The sequence below is a fragment of the Rhinatrema bivittatum genome, chromosome 6 (genome assembly GCF_901001135.1).
Source record: "Rhinatrema bivittatum chromosome 6, aRhiBiv1.1, whole genome shotgun sequence".
Classification (NCBI taxonomy): domain Eukaryota; kingdom Metazoa; phylum Chordata; class Amphibia; order Gymnophiona; family Rhinatrematidae; genus Rhinatrema; species Rhinatrema bivittatum.
In genome coordinates, this window is record NC_042620.1 from 4,061,845 (window position 1) to 4,085,507 (window position 23,663).

The 23,663-nt window shown below is 44.4% G+C and overlaps 1 protein-coding gene across 1 annotated transcript in view; it reads left to right on the forward strand.

Annotated features, from left to right (window-relative positions):
• Nucleotides 1–23,663, forward strand: part of LOC115093353 (ankyrin repeat and zinc finger domain-containing protein 1-like) — a 34,136-nt gene that overhangs the window by 1,384 nt on the left and 9,089 nt on the right. The window contains exon 2 of the mRNA XM_029604984.1: nucleotides 4,889–5,045. Coding sequence (XP_029460844.1) covers nucleotides 4,910–5,045 — 136 coding nt within the window. The 5' untranslated portion in view covers nucleotides 4,889–4,909. The remainder of the gene's footprint in view (nucleotides 1–4,888; nucleotides 5,046–23,663) is intronic.

Here is a 23,663-nt window from a genome sequence, read left to right on the forward strand (position 1 = left end):
GTCCTTGGTTGCATCAGGGGAAGCAGCAGGTCCCTTCCCAATTAGTGTGGGAATTGCAGCCATTTTGTCTTCCTTCGTGACTGCTTCTGAAGTTGCAGGGGGGGAGGGGGATCTCCATCTGCCGTTGTCCCCAGTTGATCTGAGCCCCGTAGAGGGCTAGGGGGCCGAGGAACTTAGTCAGGGAAGGACATGGACCTCCTGGAGGAGGCTTCTGATGATTCTACAACCTTCTCATCTGACTTCGTCCTGTTGCACAAGGTTTATTTGGCCAGGAAAGCTGCAGGGCAGTGTGGGTCCAAGCAGGGGGCTTCAATAGTTCCGCAGCCCAGGAAGAGGTCCAGAGCTTCTTGGACTACTGGAGCTACAAGGGTTAGTGCTTGGGATGTCTGCACAGGCAAGCAGCAAAAGAGCCCTTTGATAATTCAAAGGACGGAGCTCTGCCTGAAGCAGACCCTCCTGACGTGGATCCTTCCCTAGAGAGGATCTAGAGGAGGGGTGGGGGAAAGCCCTGGCTGTGAAGGGAGATGATCTGAAGGTGGATCGTCTATTTCACAGGGAGCATTTGGGACTCCTGATCCCCTTGTCCTTGCGGAGTTAGGGATAAATGTTCTGCAAGAGGAATCAGATCATGGATGGCTTACGAGGTCTAGCAAAGGCTTTCCCTTTCCATAAGTCAGTTAAAAACTTGGTGATCAGAGAGTGGAATACTGATATGATTGCCTGAGCTTGAGACCAACATGGAGACGGCAACTGACTCAGAATCCTCTGCTATCTTAGCCTTTCTGGCTATGTGAACATTAAATGCCCTACTGAGCCTGGCCTGGAGGAATTCCAAGGCACCTGGTCAGCAGTTGAAGCTGGCGACAATTTGTGATGCCTAATTATAGGGTCACAAGAGCAGAAGGCAACGGTTAGAACTTCAGGCTAGAATATCATTACAGGGACATCTGTAAACACAGCCTAAGATGTAATGATTGCCCTGAGCAGCAAGATTTTAACAGAACAAAGGATTATCTAAACAGTAATGGTGAATGGGCCCCAACTTGGAGAACTGGTCAGGGTAATGTAGGGAATACTCTATCTTGCTATTGACATGACAACCTTTGTAAATGATACTCCGGGTGGTCACACAACTTAAGAATTTCTGACCTAGCACTGTATTGTATTTTACCTATAAAAGAAGGATCAGTTCATGTATACAACGAGATGCTGGTGGTCAGTGTGTCAGAAAACGGGCATTCAGCATCTCCCAAGAATACTTATATTGCTCAATAAAAATTATACTTTCTACAAAATCTAAGTGTTCTTGTATCCCTGGGTAAGCGTCATAAAGCGTGTTTTGGCCTTAACAATACTTCGAAGACTGGTTTTAAGGAGTGATGGATAAGTTATATCCTTTGCCTGAAGACACGCTGGAACTTTTGAAGGTTCCAAAAGTGGATGCCTCCGTGTCGGCAGTTACTAAGAAGACTATCATTCCTGTGGCCGGTTCTGCAGCGCTGAAGGATCTGCAGGATAGGAAGCTCAAAGTCCAACTGAAGCAGATTTTTGAGGTGTCTGCTCTAAGCATTCGTGCTGCGTTGTGCAGCAGTTTTATGCTTCGAGCTGGACTGCGCTGGGTACCGCAGTTACAGGCGGACAAATCCATGTCTGCATCAGAGGCGGAGCAGCTGGAAGCTGTGGTTGCCTAAGGAGCCGATGTGTTGTATGAACTCATTAGGATTTCTTCTAGAACAATGATGTTGGCGATCTCGGCCAGGCAGCTTCTTTGGTTGCGTAACTTGTTGGCGGTTGTTTTGTCCAAGTCTCGGTAGCAATGCCCTTCAAAGAGAGGTTCTCTTCGAAGAAGTCTTGGGGTAGCTGATCAAATATCTAGGAAAGAGTAAAGGTCATAAATTACCTGAGGATAAGCTGAAAGGGGGGCCAGCTCACTCTTCAGTTCTGGTCATAGGGGGTCGGTTACCTCTTTTTTTTTTTTTTTTTTTTTTTGAGTATTGGGCCAAAATCATCTCAGACCAGTGGGTCTTAATCATGATAAGGCAAGGTTACGCTTTAAAATTTGCTTGTCTGCTAAGGGACTTATTCCCTTATTGCGCTTCCACGGAAAAAAACTAATCAGAGAAAATTCTTTTTTACTCAACGCACAATTAAACTCTGGAATTTGTTGCCAGAGGATGTGGTTAGTGCAGTTAGTATAGCTGTGTTTAAAAAAGGATTGGATAAGTTCTTGGAGGAGAAGTCCATTACCTGCTATTAAGTTCACTTAGAGAATAGCCACTGCCATTAGCAATGGTTACATGGAATAGACTTAGTGTTTGGGTACTTGCCAGGTTCTTATGGCCTGGATTGGCCTCTGTCGGAAACAGGATGCTGGGCTTGATGGACCCTTGGTCTGACCCAGTATGGCATTTTCTTATGTTCTTAAACCTTTTATTCGCCGACCTCAGGTTCCTTTGTGGGCTATGCAAGTGTAATGTGCTTTTTCTTGGTCTACCGGCTAGTTCTTTACGAACATTACAGTTATTACAGAACGTGACGGCCAGAGTTTTAACTGTCAGAAGTAAATTTGATCACATAACGCCTGTGCTGATGGGCTAACACTGGCTCCCAGTTAAGTTTAGAATGGACTATAAAATTTTATGTTTATTGCATAAATCAGTTCATAATGAGAAAATATAATGGCTAAATGCCTCATTATAATAGTCAAGGTTCGAAAAAAATCAAAGTCTGGAGTATCGATTGAAATTCATCATGACATAAAAGGGGTTTCAATCATTTTAGCTTGTATAATTTACCATAGCCATCTCTTATATTGTGGCTAATTTCTTTCTTCAGATTGCAATCACTATCTATAATTATATCAAGGTCAGCAGCTTGGCACGTATTTGTTTTAAAAATATTTGTACTTGATAGTGATTTTCTGTTCAGTAAAATAATCTGTTTTTTTATTATTCAAAACCAGTCTCATGAGATGAGTTGCCCAATTGCAGTAAAACACTCTTATTAGTTACAGTGTATCCTCCATGGAGTCCTCTATTGGCACTAGGAATTGTACATCACCTGCATTGATATAGTGTACGATGCCTGAGCTTGATGATAACTTACACAGTGGTAACATGTACATGTTAAAAAGGGTAGCTGAGAGTGAAGACCCTTGTGCTATCCAGAGTCCATTTTTACCTTTCCCATCTTAACCTGGAAGAAACAATCTGTAAGATAAGTAAACCATGACAGCGTAGTGTCACTAGATATCACGTAATCTCTGAATAAGTATATCCTGCTCTACAGTATCAAATGCAGCAGATTGAGTAAGATTAAGAAGTAAACCATGACAGCGTAGTGTCACTAGATATCACCTAATCTCTGAATAAGTACATCCTGCTCTACAGTATCAAATGCAGCAGATTGAGTAAGATTAAGAAGTAAACCATGACAGCGTAGTGTCACTAGATATCACGTAATCTCTGAATAAGTACATCCTGCTCTACAGTATCAAATGCAGCAGATTGAGTAAGATTAAGAAGTAAACCATGGCAGCGTAGTGTCACTAGATATCACGTAATCTCTGAATAAGTATATCCTGCTCTACAGTATCAAATGCAGCAGATTGAGTAAGATTAAGAAGTAAACCATGACAGCGTAGTGTCACTAGATATCACCTAATCTCTGAATAAGTATATCCTGCTCTACAGTATCAAATGCAGCAGATTGAGTAAGATTAAGAAGTAAACCATGACAGCGTAGTGTCACTAGATATCACGTAATCTCTGAATAAGTATATCCTGCTCTACAGTATCAAATGCAGCAGATTGAGTAAGATTAAGAAGTAAACCATGACAGCGTAGTGTCACTAGATATCACCTAATCTCTGAATAAGTACATCCTGCTCTACAGTATCAAATGCAGCAGATTGAGTAAGATTAAGAAGTAAACCATGACAGCGTAGTGTCACTAGATATCACGTAATCTCTGAATAAGTATATCCTGCTCTACAGTATCAAATGCAGCAGATTGAGTAAGATTAAGAAGTAAACCATGACAGCGTAGTGTCACTAGATATCACGTAATCTCTGAATAAGTACATCCTGCTCTACAGTATCAAATGCAGCAGATTGAGTAAGATTAAGAAGTAAACCATGACAGCGTAGTGTCACTAGATATCACGTAATCTCTGAATAAGTACATCCTGCTCTACAGTATCAAATGCAGCAGATTGAGTAAGATTAAGAAGTAAACCATGACAGCGTAGTGTCACTAGATATCACGTAATCTCTGAATAAGTATATCCTGCTCTACAGTATCAAATGCAGCAGATTGAGTAAGATTAAGAAGTAAACCATGACAGCGTAGTGTCACTAGATATCACGTAATCTCTGAATAAGTATATCCTGCTCTACAGTATCAAATGCAGCAGATAGATTAAGAAGTAAGCCTGGCCATTATCAAATCCTCTTAAAATTATATCTCAATGCTGAGTGCAAAGTTTCAGTATTATAAAACTTTCTAAAACCAAATGAGACGGATAAAGAATATTATTTGTATTAAGAAAATCTGCTAATTGTTTCAGTAATACTTTCCAATAATTTTCATGAGCAGTGGAAGCTTCGATGTATTGATTAATGTGCTATGACCAGAAACTTCCTTAAGGTCCCTACTGAGAGAATTTAAGAGGGTTCTGAATCGCCCTGGAGTTCTGAGCCATGGGCAGATAATGCTATACAATACTTGGGCATATTAATTCCAAAAGATTAATATACAGATGCTGTTTTCTACTGCTAAGAAGTTGTTGAAAGCCTGGCCACCCCTGAATATCGCCCTTATTCAAGGCTTTGGAGAAGACTCAGGCTTGTAAACCTTTCCTGAAGGGAGCTATTGTTTGTGATTGCAGGCTGGAAGTGGGATCTCGGTGATGTCTGGGATAATGCAGGTAGAATATCGATCTGTGTTTGAGGCTGGCCAGGACTCTGCTCTCCTGGAAGGACTCTCGCTGGTTAACCTCTCCACGAGCCACATCCACCCTGAAGAACCCGTCAGCACATCCACAGGTAGCTGCAGCTTTACAGAGCTCTGAAAAATAATGAATGCTCAGGTTTTGCTGCTGGCAGACCTCCGATCCCTGGATGAGACACTGCAGCTTACCACTCTGATTGATAGGGTGCTGCGACGTGCTGAAGGGGTGGCTTTAATAAGTGAGACCAAGAGTCTCCTGGCAGGATCCCAAAGAGTAGATAAGACTCCATGCTGCTTATCCCAGTGGATTTCCCCAAGTCTGCTTAGTTAGACCCAGCTACACGATAAGGTAGACTTTAAAAGGGCCGCACGCATGCCCATAAAGGTGTGTATTTCGCCGAGCTGTTTTATGAGCTACGCAGACTTGCAGCTGACTCGTTTGAATTTTGGTTTGGGATCTGAACGAGTTGCATTGCGCCAGTGGCTTCGGGAGGATCCTGCTCGAGAGATCGTCTGCCCTTTGGCGAAGTTTGCAGAACCATAACTCTGTCAGAGACATGGGGGGAGGGGGGGTACCAGGGGGTGGGGGTCTGTGTGTGAATGTGTGTATGGTCAGCTGTTTTTGAGGGAAGCCTGAGCTGAGAGGTCTTGTCCTGAAAATTGCTCAATTTAAGCGGCTTTGGTAAAAGTTTGGAAGGGACAGTGACCACAGTCACTATTAGTTCTATCAGTGTAGATGGTTTGCACTCCCTATTAAAAGAAAAAAATTACTGAGTTAGGAGGGGGAATGCTAATGTGGCCTTTCTTCAGGAAATCATCAAATACAAAAATAGGGGACACTGTAGTATTTCAATACACCTATTGTATTAAGCATCCCATGGTTTAATTCACATACACTGCTTTATTCAGACTTTTACACACAGAATCAAATCTTTTGCTTTTTACATTATTTTTTTAAAATATATCAAATATGGACACATGTAACATCCATAATATTACCACATTAAATACGCCACTTAATATTCGTGTTCATTAACACACCCCCTAAAACAATACACACATACTCATCACTCATACGAAGGACAATAATTAAAATTAGCCCCCTTTATCCCATTGATCTTACAAATGATTTTCTACTGGTATTTCTCCTATAATCCCTTCAAGGATTCTTTTTTTCGCTCCTAGGGGCTTCCTCAGGGGATTTAATCTTCTCTTCATATATTTTTCCCCATAACCAGCATCAATATCTTCAACAGTCTCAGCTGTTATATTTCCATTTCCTTATTCACATATGTCCAACAGTGTCCTTCACCTACAGTACACAAAAACACACTTATTACCAATTATATAACACGTCTTATATTCATACTAATGTCCAATTGTTTAAATCGCCACTTACTAGCATCTCCTCACATCAATATCCCCGTTATTTTCTCAATTCTCAACCACCGTATATTACTCCAATTCTACAACAATAATATAATCTTTGTCAAAGGACCTCAATACCTTATTTATCACACATTCATGTTGTCAACGCGTATAATTCAAGCCTACCACAATTCTCTTGCAAAATGGCAGTTTCACCATACTAGCATTCCTCCAATGCCTTAAACTGGTTCCAGATTCTTTTCTTATTTTATTTATTTACTTATTTGTAGACTTTTATGTACCATTGTTTGGTACTTGCCTTCACAATGGTTTACAAAGATAAAAATAAACATGAGAAAATTGCAATCTCTAAAACAATAAAAATAAGACACTAATACAAAAATTATTTATACATCAAACAATCAATAAAAATAAAAAGATTAATGATAGATATATAATTTATATATGCCTAATTTATAATATAATTTATATATATAATTTATATACCTAATTTATAGGAATTCTGCTAGTTAAAATTGTATATATTGTATATTGTATAAGTTATTATTTATTCAATTCAATGTTGTCCAAGTTCCATAGTTTCCCTGTTCTCTGTAAGACATTCGTGTTAAGTCATTTCTAAGTTCTATGTAAACCGAAGTGATTGGTAACATTACCAGAACGTCGGTATATAAAAATGTTAAATAAATAAATATAAAAACATAAAAATACAATAAAATAATCTAATCTGAGTTAATTATAAATACAAAGATTCAAGCCTTCATGACTCATAAAAGAACTAAAACCTTAATAGAAACTAAAAATAGACCTAAATGAATCTAGTAAAATAATCCTAGCCTGTTACATAAAATAATGTAGTGAGTATGGAAATGCAGTTTAGCCTATGCCATCTCTCTATGCTTGCTCGAACAACCATGTTTTGAGGAGTTTTCTAAATAGCTTGAAAGAAAAATCTCAAACAATCCTAATACTATGCAAATCGACAATTCAGTTATTAAGTTAGGTGACAAAGTGAAGGATCTTGGTATATGGATTGATCCAGAATTGAATTTTAAAAAACACATATCCATGAAGATAAAAGAAGGATTTAGCAAACTATTAATACTTAAACGCTTAAAACCACTTCTAAATCAATCTGACTTTAGAACCATACTACAATCTTTGATTTTTACAGGCTTTGATTATTGTAATTCGTTGCTATTAGGTCTACCCAAATCAATGATACGACCGCTTTAAATCCTCCAGAACGCAGCTGCTAGAATTTTAACTGGTCATAAAAAAATGGAACACATCACCCCTGTCTTAAAAGCACTCCACTGGTTACCCACTGATAAACGGGTCGAGTTCAAAGTACTTTCCATCTTGCACAAGACAATATATGGCAGGGAAGTCGAATGGCTAAATGCAGTAATCCGAATACATACTCCACAGCGTAATCTGAGATCGGCAAATAAGGCCTTTTTATCTACACCCTCATTCACATCTGCTCGACTTACTACAGTAAGGGAGAGAGCGATTTCCTTGTTGGGACCAGGTCTGTGGAATGCATTACCAGAAAATTTAAGGCTGCAGAGCAATTTTAAGCTATTTAGAAAACTCCTCAAAACATGGTTGTTCGAGCAAGCATAGAGAAATGTCATAGGCTAAACTGCATTTCCATACTCACTACATTATTTTATGTAACCGGCTAGGATTATTTTACTAGATTCATTTAGGTCTATTTTTAGTTTCTATTAAGGTTTTAGTTCTTTTATGAGTCATGAAGGCTTGAATCTTTGTAGTTATAATTAACTCAGATTAGATTATTTTATTGTATTTTTATGTTTTTATATATCTATCATTAATCTTTTTATTTTTATTGTTTGATGTATAAACAATTTTTGTATTAGTGTCTTATTTTTATTGTTTTACAGATTGCAATTTTCTCATGTTTATTTTTATCTTTGTAAACCGTTGTGAAGGCAAATACCAAACAACGGTAAACAAACAAATAAATAAAATAAGAAACAAATTTGGAACCAGTTTAAGGCGTTGGAGGAATGCTAGTATGGTGTAACCGCCATTTTTCAAGAGAATTGTGGTAGGCTTGAATTATACGCATTGACAACATGAATGTGTGATAAATAGGGTATTGAGGTCCTTTGACAAAGATTATATTATTGTTGTAGAATTGGAGTAATATACGGTGGTTGAGAATTGAGAAGAACGGGGATATTGATGTGAGGAGATGCTAGTAAGTGGCGATTTAAACAATTGGACATTAGTATGAATATAAGACGTGTTATATAATTGGTAATAAGTGTGTTTTTGTGTACTGTAGGTGAAGGACACTGTTGGACATATGTGAATAAGAAATGGAAATATAACAGCTGAGACTGTTGAAGATATTGATGCTGGTTATGGGGAAAAATAAATGAAGAGAAGATTAAATCCCCTGAGGAAGCCCCTAGGGGCGAAAAAAGAGTCCTTGAAGGGATTATAGGAGAAATACCAGTAGAAAATCATTTGTAAGATCAATGGGATAAAGGGAGCTAATTTTAATTATTGTCCTTCGTATGAGTAATGAGTATGTGTGTATTGTTTTAGGGGGTGTGTTAATGAACACGAATATTAAGTGGAGTATTTAATGTAGTAATATCATGTATAAGAACATAAGAAATTGCCATGCTGAGTCAGACCAAGGGTCCATCAAGCCCAGCATCCTGTTTCCAACAGAGGCCAAACCAGACCATAAGAACCTGGCAATTACCCAAACACTAAGAAGATCCCATGCTACTGATGCAATTAATAGCAGTGGCTATTCCCTAAGTAAACTTAATTAATAGCCATTAATGGACTTCTTCAAGAGCGTATCCAAGCCTTTTTTGAACCCAGCTACACTAACTGCACTAACCACATCCTCTGGCAACAAATTCCAGAGCTTTATTGTGCGTTGAGTGAAAAAAGAATTTTCTCTGATTAGTCTTAAATGTGCTACTTGCTAACTTCATGGAATGCCCCCTAGTCCTTCTATTATCCGAAAGTGAAAATAACCGAGTCACATCTACTCGTTCAAGACCTCTCATGATCTTAAAGACCTCTATCATATCCCCCCTCAGCTGTCTCTTCTCCAAGCTGAACAGTCCTAACCTCTTCTGCCTTTCCTCATAGGGAAGCTGTTCCATCCCCTTTATCATTTTGGTTGCCCTTCTCTATACCTTCTCCATCGCAACTATATCTTCTTTGAGATGCGGTGACCAGAATTGTACACAGTATTCAAGGTGCGGTCTCACCATGGAGCGATACAGAGGCATTATGACATTTTCCGTTCTATTAACCATTCCCTTCCTAATAATTCCTAACATTCTGTTTGCTTTTTTGACTGCCGCAGCACACTGAGCCGACAATTTTAAAGTATTATCCACTATGATGCCTAGATCTCTTTCCTGGGTGGTAGCTCCTAATATGGAACTTAACATTGTGTAACTACAGCAAGGGTTATTTTTCCCTATGTGCAACACCTTGCACTTGTCCACATTAAATTTCATCTGCCATTTGGATGCCCAATCTTCCAGTCTTGCAAGGTCCTCCTGCAATGTATCACAGTCTGCTTGTGATTTAACTACTCTGAATAATTTTGTATCATCCGCAAATTTGATGACCTCACTCGTCGTATTCCTTTCCAGATCATTTATATATATCTACAAGCCGTTAAGCCCGTCACAACGGGCTACATTACATTTTTGTTTTCGGTCCATTTTCGAACACAGCACCCTCCTACACTTTTTCTCCCTCATTCCCCCTTCCCCTCAGTCACTCACCCCCTTCCCACCCCTCAGTCTTACTCACTCTCTGTCTCCCACTGCCTCCTTCCCCTCACTCTCACCTCCCTCCCCTTCCCTCAGTCACTCCCACCTCTCTCCCCTTCCCTCAGTCACTCCCCACCCTGTCTCAATCCCATCCCCTCTCCCCTCAGCCCTCCTCCACTCCTTTTCTCTGCTCCACAACTTCTTACCCTTCCACTTACTCACATCCCTGACTCTCACCTCTCCCTCATTCTCCCTCTCCCCTCACTCAGTCCCTCCCCCTCACTCAATCCCTCCCTCCCTCTCACTCAGTCCCTCCCTCCCTCTCACTCAGTCCCTCCCTCTCACTCAATCCCTCCCTCCCTCTCACTCAATCCCTCCCTCCCTCCCACTCAGTCCCTCAGTCCCTCCCTCCCACTCAGTCCCTCCCTCCCTCCCTCTCTCTCTCTCTCCCTCCTCCCTCCCTCGCTACTGGCCGCCGCTGCTCCTCGTCGTCGTTCGCCGCTGCCGCTGCCACCCGCCACCGCCATCGCCGCTGCCGCCCGACGCCACCATGTTTTTTTTTTTTTTTACGCTGGCTAAGACCGACGTCCTTGCCCGCACATGCGCAGTAGAGCTGCGCTCTACTGCGCATGTGCGGGCCGTCGGTCATGGCCCATTTATAAGGTAGATTGAAAAGCACCTGTCCAAGTACAGATCCCTGAGGCACTCCACTGTCCACTGTTTACGCTTTTCCACTGAGAAAATTGCCCATTTAATCCTACTCTCTGTTTCCTGTCTTTTAACCAGTTTGTAATCCACGAAAGGACATCGCCCCCTATCCCATGACTTTTTAGTTTTCACCTCACCTTTTAACCATGACGGTAATAGTTTTGCCTTCCTTCCACTTTTCTTAATGCACGGAATACATATGGACTGCGCCTCTAGGATTGTATTTTTAAACAATGTCCAAGCTTGTTGAACACTTTTAACCTTTGCAGCTGCACCTCTCAGTTTTTTTCTGACTATTTTCCTCATTTTTTCAAAGTTTCCCTTTTGAAAGTTTAGTGTTAGAGCTGCAGATTTACTTATTGTTCCCCTTCCAGTTATTAGTTTAAATTTGATCATGTTATGATCACTGTTGTCTAGTGGCCCCACCACTGTTACCTCTCTCACCAAATCCTGCGTTCCACTAAGAATTAAATCTAAAATAGCTCCCTCTCTCATTGGTTCCTGAACCAATTGCTCCATGAAGCAGTCATTTATTACATCCAGGAACTTTATGTCTCTAGCAAGTCCTGATGTTACATTTATCCAGTCAATATTGGGGTAATTGAAATCTCCCATTATTATTGCACTGCCAAATTGGTTTTCTTCCCTGATTTCTCTTAGCATTTCATCATCTGTCTGACCATTTTGTCCAGGTGGACGGTAGTATACGCCTATCACTATACTCTTACCCAACACACATGGGATTTCTACCCATATAGATTCTACTGAGCATTTACTCTCTTGTATGATCTTTATCCTGTTGGACTCTATACCCTCCCGGACATAAAGTGCCACACCCCCACCTGGTTGATCCTCCCTATCATTGCGATATAATTTGTACCCTGATATAGCACTGTCCCATTGGTTATCCTCCTTCCACCAAGTCTCTGTGATGCCAATTTTGTCAATCTCATCATTTGCTGCTATACACTCTAACTCTCCCATCCTTACCTCTTAGACCTCTGGCATTGGCATACAGACATTTCAAAGTGTGTTTTTTGTTTGTATTAACAACCTGCTTTTCAGTTGTTAGGGATAATTTGGAAATCATTAGCTTCGGTGATTTTTTACATATAGGCACATGGACTACGTTTGCTTTTAATGGAACCTCTCTGGGATTCCCTAACTCTTCTGTTTCATTAGTATCTTTCAAGGTTACATTTCTCCGAACAATGCACTGCTGAGTGACTGTCGGCTTTCCCCCTTGTTCTAGTTTAAAAGTTAGTGCCAGCAGCTTGGTTCCACCCTGGTTAAGGTGGAGCCCATCCTTTCGGAAAAGTCTCCCCTTTCCCCAAAAGTTTCCCAGTTCCTTAAAAAGTTGAAACCCTCTTCCCTGCACCATCGTCTCATGCACGCATTGAGACTCCGGAGCTCTCTCTGCCTCTGGGGACCTGCGCATGGAACAGGGAGCATTTCAGAGAATGGTACCCTGGAGGTTTGGATTTAAGCTTTCTACCTAAGAGCCTAAATTTGGCTTCCAGAACCTCCCTCCCACATTTTCCTATGTCGTTGGTGCCCACATGTACCACGACAGCCGGCTCCTCCCCAGCACTGTCTAAAATCCTATCTAGGTGACGCGTGAGGTCCGCCACCTTCGCACCAGGCAGGCAAGTTACCAGGCGGTCCTCACACCCACCCGCCACCCAGCTATCTACATTCCTAATAATCGAATCACCAACTATGATGGCCGACCTAACCCTTCCCTCCTGGGCAGTAGCCCTGGAAGACTTGTCCTCAGTGTGAGAGGACAATACATCACCTGGAGAGCAGGTCCTTGCTACGTGTCCATATTTGATATATTTTAAAAAAATATTGTAAAAAGCAAAAGATTTGATATATGTGTAAAAGTTTGAATAAAGCAATGTATGTGAATTAAATCATGGGATGCTTAATACAATAGGTGTATTGAAATACTACAGTTTCCCCTATTTTTGTATTTGATGTACTATTGAGTATAGGGGATTGCTAAGTCTCTGAGTTATGATTACCATAAACGGTTACCTTTCTTCAGGAAACTCATTTGGAAGATGGGGAGCACCAGAAGTTGCCACTTTCTTCTCATTTACTGTTAGGAAGAGGGGAGTTGTGATCCTAAAAAAAAAAAAAAAAAAAAAGAGAGAAAATGTCCTCATGGACCCTAATGGCAGGTTTGTCATCGTTGTAGGGTAGCTGCAGGGCTGGAAAGTTATCTTGGCCAACATCTCTGTCCCCAATCAATATTCTCATGGGTTCTTCATAAATCTGGTGGGGAAGCTGGTTGCTTGGGACAGCTACGCTATCATTGGGGGGGGGGCGGGATTTAATTTGACAGACAACCCACTCTTGGATTGCAAACAGGCTCAGACTCCCAGAAAGAACGAGGTGGACATTTGGGTGGGGTTTGTGTCAGGAGCTGCACTCACGTGCATTATGTTATACAGAAAAAGAAAGAAATATTCTCGTATTGCTTTTATCTTAGTCTCTGAAATACTCTTTAGTAAGCTTCTTTCTAGCTCTATTCGAGATGTCCCATTTTCTGTTCATACTGTGGTGGCATTGACAGATGTTACTCATGGCCCCCACATCTATATCACGATAAAGGCTTTGGGGCCTATTTACATAATAAATGGAAAGATTATGTTTAATTTGCTTCCTGATAACTGATTCCTTAGTTTTTTGGAATACAGCTAAAGCGGTTGTGAGTGGAAAGATTATTGCCTAGTTAGCTGGGGTAAAAAAAAAAAAGAGAGAAATGCCAGTGTAACCGTCTCTTTTTAGTCAGTAAGGAGGTCCAGACAACTGATCCGTAAAGATAGACTTTTATTGCCAGCAAGATGCAGCTAAGACAAAGGCTCAGTACAACTGCATGCCACGCCCCCTTAGGAGCAAACTTTTATGCACTTTACAACTCTTATCTTTCACACATGCGTTCTGGTTTTGCTGAACAAACAATTTACAAACTGCTGAACAAGCATTAGCTAGCGTGGTCCTCTAGTAGGTGTAGCTTATGATCAGACTATTGTTTCGTCATTTAATTGACGTGTTAGACATTTTACAGCGGCGTTCGTATTAATACAATACAAATTATTATTCCAAAATGGAGTCACGTTACACTAAATGTTAGTGCGTAACTGCGTCACTACGCATTACGTGCCGTTTGCGTTGCAAATATTAGTACATTAAAAATGGCTGTGCGTTTCACTGCTGGCATGGTTAGACGAGAGACTTTTCAGTTGTTCAGTCTTCAGAGGTTCACGAAATTGAACTCCTTCATTCCCCCCTTTGATACTTCGGCTGAAGGCGGAAGTATCACTCACACCTGGGAAGTAACTGAAACGACAGACAAGAATTAATACTTGTAACAGTCAAGGTGGGCCCTAAGATGCAGCCAGGTGGTTGGTTTCTTCACGGGTTTGAGATGGGTGGACCCTATTGGTGTCACAGATGTTCTGCATCGGACAGTGCTGCGGGCGGCAGGGGTTTAATTTTTTTTTCTTGAGTCTGTGAATTTCCTTGCACTACAAATATGGCCTCCGCAGATGACGCCTGCTCTTTGCTTCCCAATATGGCCGCCTGTCCCTTTCTCTTCCGGTTTGGGGACTTCCGGTCACCCATTTTGTGCACTTGAGCTACCATCACGAGGGCGGCTCCCTCCACTAACTTCTTTGCCCATGACGGAGGATTCTCAATGACTGCGAGCCAAGCAGTTATATACGGTATATCCTCAGGGCAACCCGCATCCCCCTGTTTCAGGGCTATATTCAGGACCCTTGTGGCCGTTTGGAAATTGAAAGTTCCTGCCGGAGGCCAATTTACACACAAACTGGGCCACCTATGGGTACAACGCTGAATCATTCCGGGTTTTGTACATTTTCGTCTGTTGAACACTTCACTATAGTGCTTCGTCATGACTTTTAGTGGAGTTGAATAGCCCCCTCCCATTAGGATAGAATCACAGACAAAGGAGGGAAGGGAAGACGGATAGGTAAGGGGTCCGTATCCGTCAGACACAAAAGGGTCACAATCGCCCCGACTAGGACGCGGTCAGCCCGGCCTAGAACTGCGAGGCCATTCACTCTCTTTCACACAACAAGAAACCTGTTCCCGCTATTATATATTTCACTTATAATTTTCTTCTTATGCGCGTGGTCTTCGGAACAGAATTCCTACTAAAACACTGCGCGGGGGTGTGATCAAGGCCCCCTCGGTCCGCCGGGGATGGACCGGTTATTTCCTTATCTACTCTTTTACTCCTTCCACTATTCCCACAATACTCGCCTGCAGGGGTCTTCCGATCGTCACGAAAGCCTTCTTCCCGGATCACCAGCCCAGAGGTCTCAGAAGAATTTCTGTGGAACGGTCCCCTCAGAAACCTGATCACTGAACTCAGCGGTGGCCACTCACCAGGTAAGTCTGGGGGATCGCTCCGCCACCAAACTACCGGACCAACTGGGGGGCTAAAATAGCGTCCCCGGTACCTCCTGGCTGGCTCGCCAAATGTAACCGTCTCTTTTTAGTCAGTAAGGAGGTCCAGACAACTGATCCGTAAAGATAGACTTTTATTGCCAGCAAGATGCAGCTAAGACAAAGGCTCAGTACAACTGCATGCCACGCCCCCTTAGGAGCAAACTTTTATGCACTTTACAACTCTTATCTTTCACCAGGATATTGGAATTGACTAAAAGGACTATAGAGCTGTAGCATTTATATGTTCAAGAGCTGTCACAGCTATCAAAGGAGAAGTCATTTCCTGCCAAACGAGAGCTTAACACTATTTTAGAGGCGAGGCCTAAGAAAAATTTGCTGTATTTTATAAATGGGGCAATAAATCTGGCAGCTTGTTGGCCCATTTGGTAAAATCAGGCTCCCATGCTAAAGGTATTGTGTCCTGCATATATTATGATCACAATCTTTTTTTTTTTTTTTCACACTGCGTGTCCTCCAGGTTTTTGAAACATTTTATAAAAAGTTATATGAGGCCGGGCCCAATTATGAAGCTGGTGAGGAATCCTTTTTCCAAGGATTAGTGCTGCCTTGGTTGAAACAGCCACCGTATCTGAGGGGTAGATACGATGCACAATCGCCTGTTTGAAGCTAATGAACGCGCCAGGGCTGGATGGGCTTCCCCTTGTTCCACAAAGTATTGGGGGATTTTTGTCTCACCCCATTTAAAAATATGTTCCGTGTGGAGCAAGAGAAGGGGGAGTTTGAGCAGGGCCATAATTTAGCGACTATCACTCTATTGCTTAAACTTGGCAAGGACCCCTTTTTACTGCAGTCTTATAGGCTTACTTCTCTTCTGATCCAGGATTTAAAAATCCTGGTGGCTGTTTTGGCCTCTCAGTTAAATGAGGTGATAGGGAGTGTGGTTTCCCTTGACCAAACTAGCTTTGTTAGGGGGAGGCTAGCAAATATGAATGTTTTGAAGGCTTACATGGCTATTCTCATAGCTCAAGCTGGGAATGGGGATGGACTGTTGGCCAGTCTAGATGCTGAAAAAGCATTTGATTGTGTTGAGTGGGTGCTAGAGGAATTCAATATAGGACCCTCTATTTTTTTTTTTTTTTAAAGATGGGTTAGCCTTTTATATCATCGACCACTTGCACAGATACTGGTCAACAGATTTTTGTCGGGAATGTTTGAGCTGGGTCGGGGAACCAGACAGGGTTGTCCCTTATCTCCCCTGCTTTTTGTGTTGGGATTAGAACCGTTGGCAGTCAAGCTTCGTGGTTTGCCCTCTTTTCAAGGGATTCGGGTCAAGCCCAAAAAAATAAAACTTAGCATGTTTGCAGATGATCTATTGCTTTTCATTGGTAATCCGCAGTTTTGTCTTCAGGAGATTATTAGTACTGTTACAGATTTGGGGCGTTTTTCTGGGTTGCGGATTAACTATGATAAATCTGAGGCTTTTCCCTTGCATACTGCTTTGATGGATAGATGGGTGGGCCAGGGACCAGTTTCGGTACCTGGGGATTTATCTAGCTCGTACTGTGGAGGATTTGTGCCATCTTAATTTTGACACAATAAATCCCTTCTCTGCCTTTGCCATTGCTGGGGAGGAGTGCTCTGGTTAATATGGTAGTTCTCCCCAAGGTGCTGTACCCCTTGCAAATGCTGCCATTGTGGATTGATAATGGGGCTCGTTTGTTTGGAATAATAGAAGGGTGCGGATCCGTTATGATGTGCTGAGACTGGATAAGAAAAAGGGTGGGATAGAGCTGATGCATCTGCGAGTTTTCAGCGCGGCTTGTCTTTGCCTATTGCAGGAGTGGGTATCGGGCAAGCAAACTTTTGATGTGGAGGGGTTGTTGGATGCTTGGACCTATCCTTATTTGCCAGTCAACTTGGTTCATGCACAACAAAGTGCTCTTAATTCCTCTGGGGTTGTTGCCTTCTGGCTGACAGCTGCTCGGAAGGCGTGGAGGTGGTGGCGCAGCCTTCTGGGTTGGGATGCTCGTGTCGCATTTTCTTACCTTGCTGGGGACTCCGGCTTTTTTGCCTGGACCCAGTGTGCCATGTTTCATGTCTGGGCCAGCAAGGAGGTAAGAAGTTTGGTGTCCTTAGCCAACAGGAGGCATCCCGATCCACTATCTTTTCCGCAGCTACAGGAGGAATGGCAGTTACCAAATAGTCATTTTTTGGCATTTTCGCAGGCCCGTCACTATGGGGTGAGTGTTTGTCCTGGAGAATTGTCTAGGATTATTCTTATGGATGAGGAGGAAAGCTTTTTTTGTTTTGGTTTTTTGTGTTTTGTTTTGTTTTTTCATACTGGACCCAAGTTTAATAAAATTTCAGTCTGGGTCTCATTTAAAATAACTCTTGCCTACCTGCCACATGGAACATTTAGAGATGAAATGGAGCGAGGATTTGGGGGACTCATTGATCTGGACATTGAGATCGGCTTTTACGCTGGCTCACAAATTTAATTTGGCTGTGGATATGTGGGTGATTCAATATAGACTGCTTCACAGTGTGTATATTACCAGAGCTGTAGGGGTCAAATGGGACTTTGGGAATCTGATTCATGTATCAAATGTAAAACCCACACTGGGACTCTGTGTCACAAGTTCACTGGATGTGTTAAGCTTCAGGGGTTTTGGGATGAGGTCTCAGACTTCTTGTGCGGAGTTCTGGGAGCAGAGTTGCTTGGTCTGGGAAGTTAATGTACTTGCATATTATAGATGGCTTTTGGCCCCTGCAGGGGGGAATGGGGTTTCTGGCAGTAGCATTGTTGCTTGCTAAGAAAATTGTATTTCCTAGTGTGTAGCAGATGGACTCAGGACCAATGGGTATAGTGTGCTCCTGATAGCGGTTGGAGACGGAGTCAGATTTCAATCTGGCGTCATCACTACATATGCCCGTGCAGGAAGCACTGCCCTTCAGTATCCCTCCGTCTCCTTAGCAGTTCGGGACTCTACACACACTTGCACAGTGTAGAAAATCCAAACCAAAGAAATAAGAAAATTCAAAATCTTACCTCTACAAGACGAGCCCCGCTCTCCTGCGGTGATACCTAAGGGTCCTTCCCCCAGTCGAGAATTCTTGAGATGATTTCCGAGATCCCTCAGAGGTAAGCCTCGGTCCAGTAGCCGGTTCCCAGCGTGGACTTAGTCCCCTGGAACGGGAATGGCTGAGAGGCGGCGGGTGCAATACCGAGCGCGGCAGTGAAGGTACTTTTCCCTCTCCCCCCGCAGCCGGAGACTGCCCGGCACGAGACCGGGAAACGCCGAGACAAGGTAAGGTAGAAAACTTTCTTAAAGTCGCCGGTCTCCGAGGCTCAGATAGCCGCACAGATCACCAGCCGGTGTCTGTCCTATCGGGTTGATCAGCCCCGTACGGCTAGACCCCGATCCGGTACGAGGGTCCTCCCACCTGGAGTCCCTCCGGAGGGGGGCGCCATCTTGCCTGTGTGGTCGTCTGCACCATTTCCCCCCCCCCCCCCCCTCAATCGCTGTACTATCCACTTAACTGAGCCGTGCGCATAGCGGCAAGCCGGGCGCATAACCTACTTGTGCGCACAGCTGCCTGTGCGCATCTGTGGCGGGCGCACAGCGGCCTGCACGCACATCTTCGTCACCCCCGGAGCGCATATCTAAGCCTCCCGGTGTGTGCATATAAACGCATAGACCAGTCCTGAATGACCCTACGCGTCCAAACCATGGCACCACCGGCCAAGAAAACCAAGACACAAGTCCTTTGCCCAGCCTGCCACCTAAGAGCTGTGCAACACGAGGAGAAAAATAGAAACATAGAAATGACGGCAGAAGAAGACCAAATGGCCCATCCAGTCTGCCCAGCAAGCTTTCGCACTTTTCTCATACTTATCTATTACTCTTGGCCCATAGTAACCTTTTGGTTCTATTTCCCTTCCACCCCCGCCATTAATGTAGAGAACAGTGTTGGAACTGCATCTAAGTGAAATATCTAGCTTAATTAGTTAGGTGTATTAACCGCCACAATAAGCAAGCTACACCCATGCTTATTTGTTTATCCAGACTATGTAATTCAGTCCTTGGTTATTGTCTGTATACAGATCCCTTTTTCTTCATTCCCCCTGCCATTGAAGCAGAGAGCTATGCTGGATATGCATTGAAAGTGAAGTATCAGGCTTATTTGGTTTGGGGTAGTAACCGCCATAACAAGCAAGCTACTCCCCGCTTTTTTGTGAATGCAAATTCTTTTTTCTATATTTCCTCTTGCCGTTGAAGCTAAGAGCAATGTTGGAGTCGCATTAACCGTATGTATGTTTATTTAATAAGGGTATTGACTCCAGGCAGTAGCCATCATTCTGGCGAGTCACCCACTCTTCATTGGCAGCCTCTTGACTTTATGGATCCACAGTGTTTATCCCACGCCCCTTTGAAGTCCTTCACAGTTCTGGTCTTCACCACATCCTCCGGAAGGGCATTCCAGGCATCCACCACCCTCTCCGTGAAGAAATACTTCCTGACATTGGTTCTAAGTCTTCCTCCCTGGAGTTTTAAATCGTGACCCCTGGTTCTGCTGATTTTTTTCCAATGGAAAAGGTTTGTCGTTATCTTTGGATCATTAAAACCTTTCAAGTATCTGAAAGTCTGTATCATATCACCTCTGCTCTGCCCTGTGCCTACAGTGGGAGGCGGCCCTGGGGGAACAAGGACAAGGCCCCTCCCGGCCAGTAGAGGAATCCGGCTCCACCAACGAGAGTACCCCGAACCTTTCTATCCCCGGCTCGGCCCCTTCTCAGTTGGACCCCACAGGGAACGCCGCTGGCTTCAATATGGACCCAGGAACCTTTTCCTGGGTAGAATTCTTCATAGGGCTCCAAACCTTTGTCCAGACTCAATCGGTGACACAGCCACAGCCTCCACCAGAAGACCAAAACCTTCCAGGCCCCTCTCAGCCTCCCCAAGACGTGCCCCTTCTGGACAAAAGCCTCCTCTTAGGGGACACGGACACCTCGGAGGAAGAATCAGACTCCCTGGAGGAAGGAGAAATCCCTCCAGGAACGGAACCATACCGAACCATGATGCGTTTCTTCTCCAGAGACTAGTTACCAGACCTCGTGTCTCTGAGCCTGAAGGAACTGGCCATCCCAAGCACACGCGCCACAGCGGAACCAAAAATGAGCCCTCTTCTGGTCAGGCTCCATCGGGCCTCTCGCCATTTCCCATTGCTACAAGCCATACAACAACTGATCGACCTGGAATGGAATGCTCCGGAGGCCAGTTTCAAAGGGGGCCTCCGGAGCATTCCTAGAAGCCCTATACCCACTGGATCCCTCAGCCAAAGAACTCTTGGTGTTTCCCAAAGTGGACGCCATGGTCTGCGCTGTCACAAAGCGCACTACCATTTCAGTCGAAGGAGGAGCGGCACTCGAGGATGCCCAGGACAGACATCAGGAATCCATCCTTAAACAGTCATTTGATGCAGCAACTATGTCACTACGGATTGCTGCCTGCTGTGCCGTGGTGACACGTGCCTGCTTATCGTTCGCCAGGAACGCTACCACACCCGTTGAAACATTAGAACCAGCGATATCCTTCCTCACAGATGCGACGTCTGACCTGATGTGCGTCTCATCCATTGTGGCAGCCAGAAGGCAACAATGGCTCCGAAGCTGGTCAGCCAACGCGACCTCCAAGATGAAGCTCACGAGAATGCCCTTTAAAGGAACCCTCCTGTTCGGAAGCGAACTGGAGAAGTTAGCCGACAAATGGAGCTAATCCCCAGTACCTCGGCTACCGGAGGACAAGAACAAAAGTCATCGTCCCTCTCCCCGAACATCCAAGGGCAGAGCATCACAGCGCTTTAGACCGTAGAAGAATACATACCAAGCATCTTGCCCTGCAGGCAGGGGCCAGCCCTTTTGGAACAAACACAAGAGGGGAGCCAGCTCAGCTTCAGGCCCCAGCCACACCCCACAATGAGAATCAACAGACCCATCCACAGGAAGAAGCCGTAGGGGCAGGCTTGCCCTATTCTACCGAAGATAACGTTGGACAAGTAGGTCCTAACCATCATTCGAGAGGGATACTATCTGGACTTCCACAGCATCCCTCCAAACAAATTTGTGAAATCCCCTTGCCACTCCCCCTCCAAGAGGACGGCAGTGGAAACCACACTGTCAAAATTGCTCTCCCTAGAGGCGATAACAGCAGTGCCCAAGCACCAAGAAAATACTGGGCATTATTCCATCTATTTTATTGTCCCCAAGAAAGAGGGAACGTTCTGGCCCATCCTGGACCTCAAGTCTGTCAACCGCTACCTGAGGGTATCACACTTCTGCATGGAAAAACCCTATGTTCGGTCTTAAGGGCAGTACAGCCGGGAGAATTTCTGACCTCTCTGGGTCTGTCGGAAGCCTATCTGCACATCCCGGTTCATCACGACCATCAGCACTTCCTACATTTCGCAATCATGGAACACCACCACCAGTTCCGAGCGCTACCCTTCGGACTAGCCACTGCCCCTCGGATGTTCACCAAAATCATGGTGGTAGTGGCAGTGACACTGAGGAAAGAAGGAATCCTCGTACACCACCTGTACCTGGACAATTGGCTGAGGAGAGCAAAACTTCCAGAAGAAAACCATCAAGCGACCTCCAGAGTCAAGAACCTACTGCAAAACCTTGGGTGGGTCGTCAGCACAACTAAGAGCTGTCTGCAGCCCTCCCAGTCTCTAGAATACCTGGGAGTCCAGTTCGACACCCAACAGGACAAGGTCATCCTTACCGTTAACAGGAGAAGGAAATTGATGGACCAGCTGAGAACACTGTTGAACGGCATTGGCCCCACAGTATGGGACTACCTCCAAGTCCTCGGACTCATGACATCAACTCTAGAAGTTGTACCATGGGCAAGGGGCCCACATGCGATCACCTACAACGCTCCCTACTGTCACGATGGAACCCAATGTCCCAGGACTACACCGTCTGCCTCCAGTTGCCGGCAGAGGTACGAACCCAGCTTCTATGGTGGCTACAAGAAGACCATCTGAGCAAGGGAGTAAGACTATCCCCACCAACCTGGGTCTTGCTCACCACGGATGCGAGCTTACGAGGGTGGGGAGCCCACTGTCGGGAAATGACAGCCCAGGGGCAATGGGACAAGGAAGAGTCGGGATGGAACATCAACTGATTGGAAGTCCAGGCAGTCAGACTAGCCTGCCTATGATTCTGTCAAGACTCTGAGGAGAAGCTGTCAGTCATGTCGGACAATGCCACAACAGTGGCGTACATCAATCGCCAGGGAGGAACTAGAAGCCATCAGGTGTCCATGGAAATAGAACCCTTAATGACGTGGGCGGAAGCAAACCTGCAAGGGATCTCAGCCGCCCACATCACGGGAAAAGACAACGTCACTGCGGATTACCTCAGCAGAGAAAGTCTAGACCCAGGGGAATGGAGGCTGTCAGCCACAGCCTTCCAATTGATATTAGACCGCTGGGAACCCCAGCCATGGATCTTCTGGCAATCCGGTCCAATGCCCAAGTTCCCAACTTGTTCAGTCGCAGACGAGATCCTCAATCCCAGGGGATCGACACCCTCGTCCAAACCTGGCCACAGGAAGACCTGCTGTATGCCTTTCCTCCATGGCCACTACTGGGCGGGATCATCTGCAAGATAGAACACACAGGGCTTCTAGTGGCCCTGGACTGGCCAAGAAAGACCGAGGTACGCAGGCATGTGAAGACTTCTGGCTGGGAACCCCCTATGTCTACCTCCACACAGGGACCTGCTCCAGCAAAGACCGATCCTCCACGAAGACCCCAACTCTATTCTCTTTACAGTCTGGCCATTGAGAGGACTTGCCTGAAGAAGAGCGGATACTCGAGGGCAGTAATTGACACCTTGCTCCAAGCACGCAAGTTTTCCACATCTTTAACTTATATACGAATATAGAGAATATTCGAAGCCTTGTGTGAAGACCGCAACATCCTCCCGCGGACAGTCAAAATTCTCATGATCAGGAATTTCTGCAGGCGGCCTGAAGAAGGGGTTGTGTCTCAACTCCATCAAAGTTCACTGGCCGCGCTGACCTGCTTCAGAGCCAAGGTGGCCGGCATCAGTCTATCTTCCCATCCAGATGTTTCCCGCTTCTGAGAGGAGTCAAGCAAATTCGACCACCACTAAAGTGGCCGGTACACCTATGAAATCTCAATCTAGTACTCTATTTCCTAGGGGGAGCTTCCTTCAGACCTACACGCGGTCTGTCCCTATGGCTCCTAAACTTGAAGACTGCATTCCTAGTGGCAATATGTTCAGCCCGTCGCATCTCTGAACTTCAAGCTCTATCCTGCTGGGAACCGTCCTCAGATTCACATCGGGAT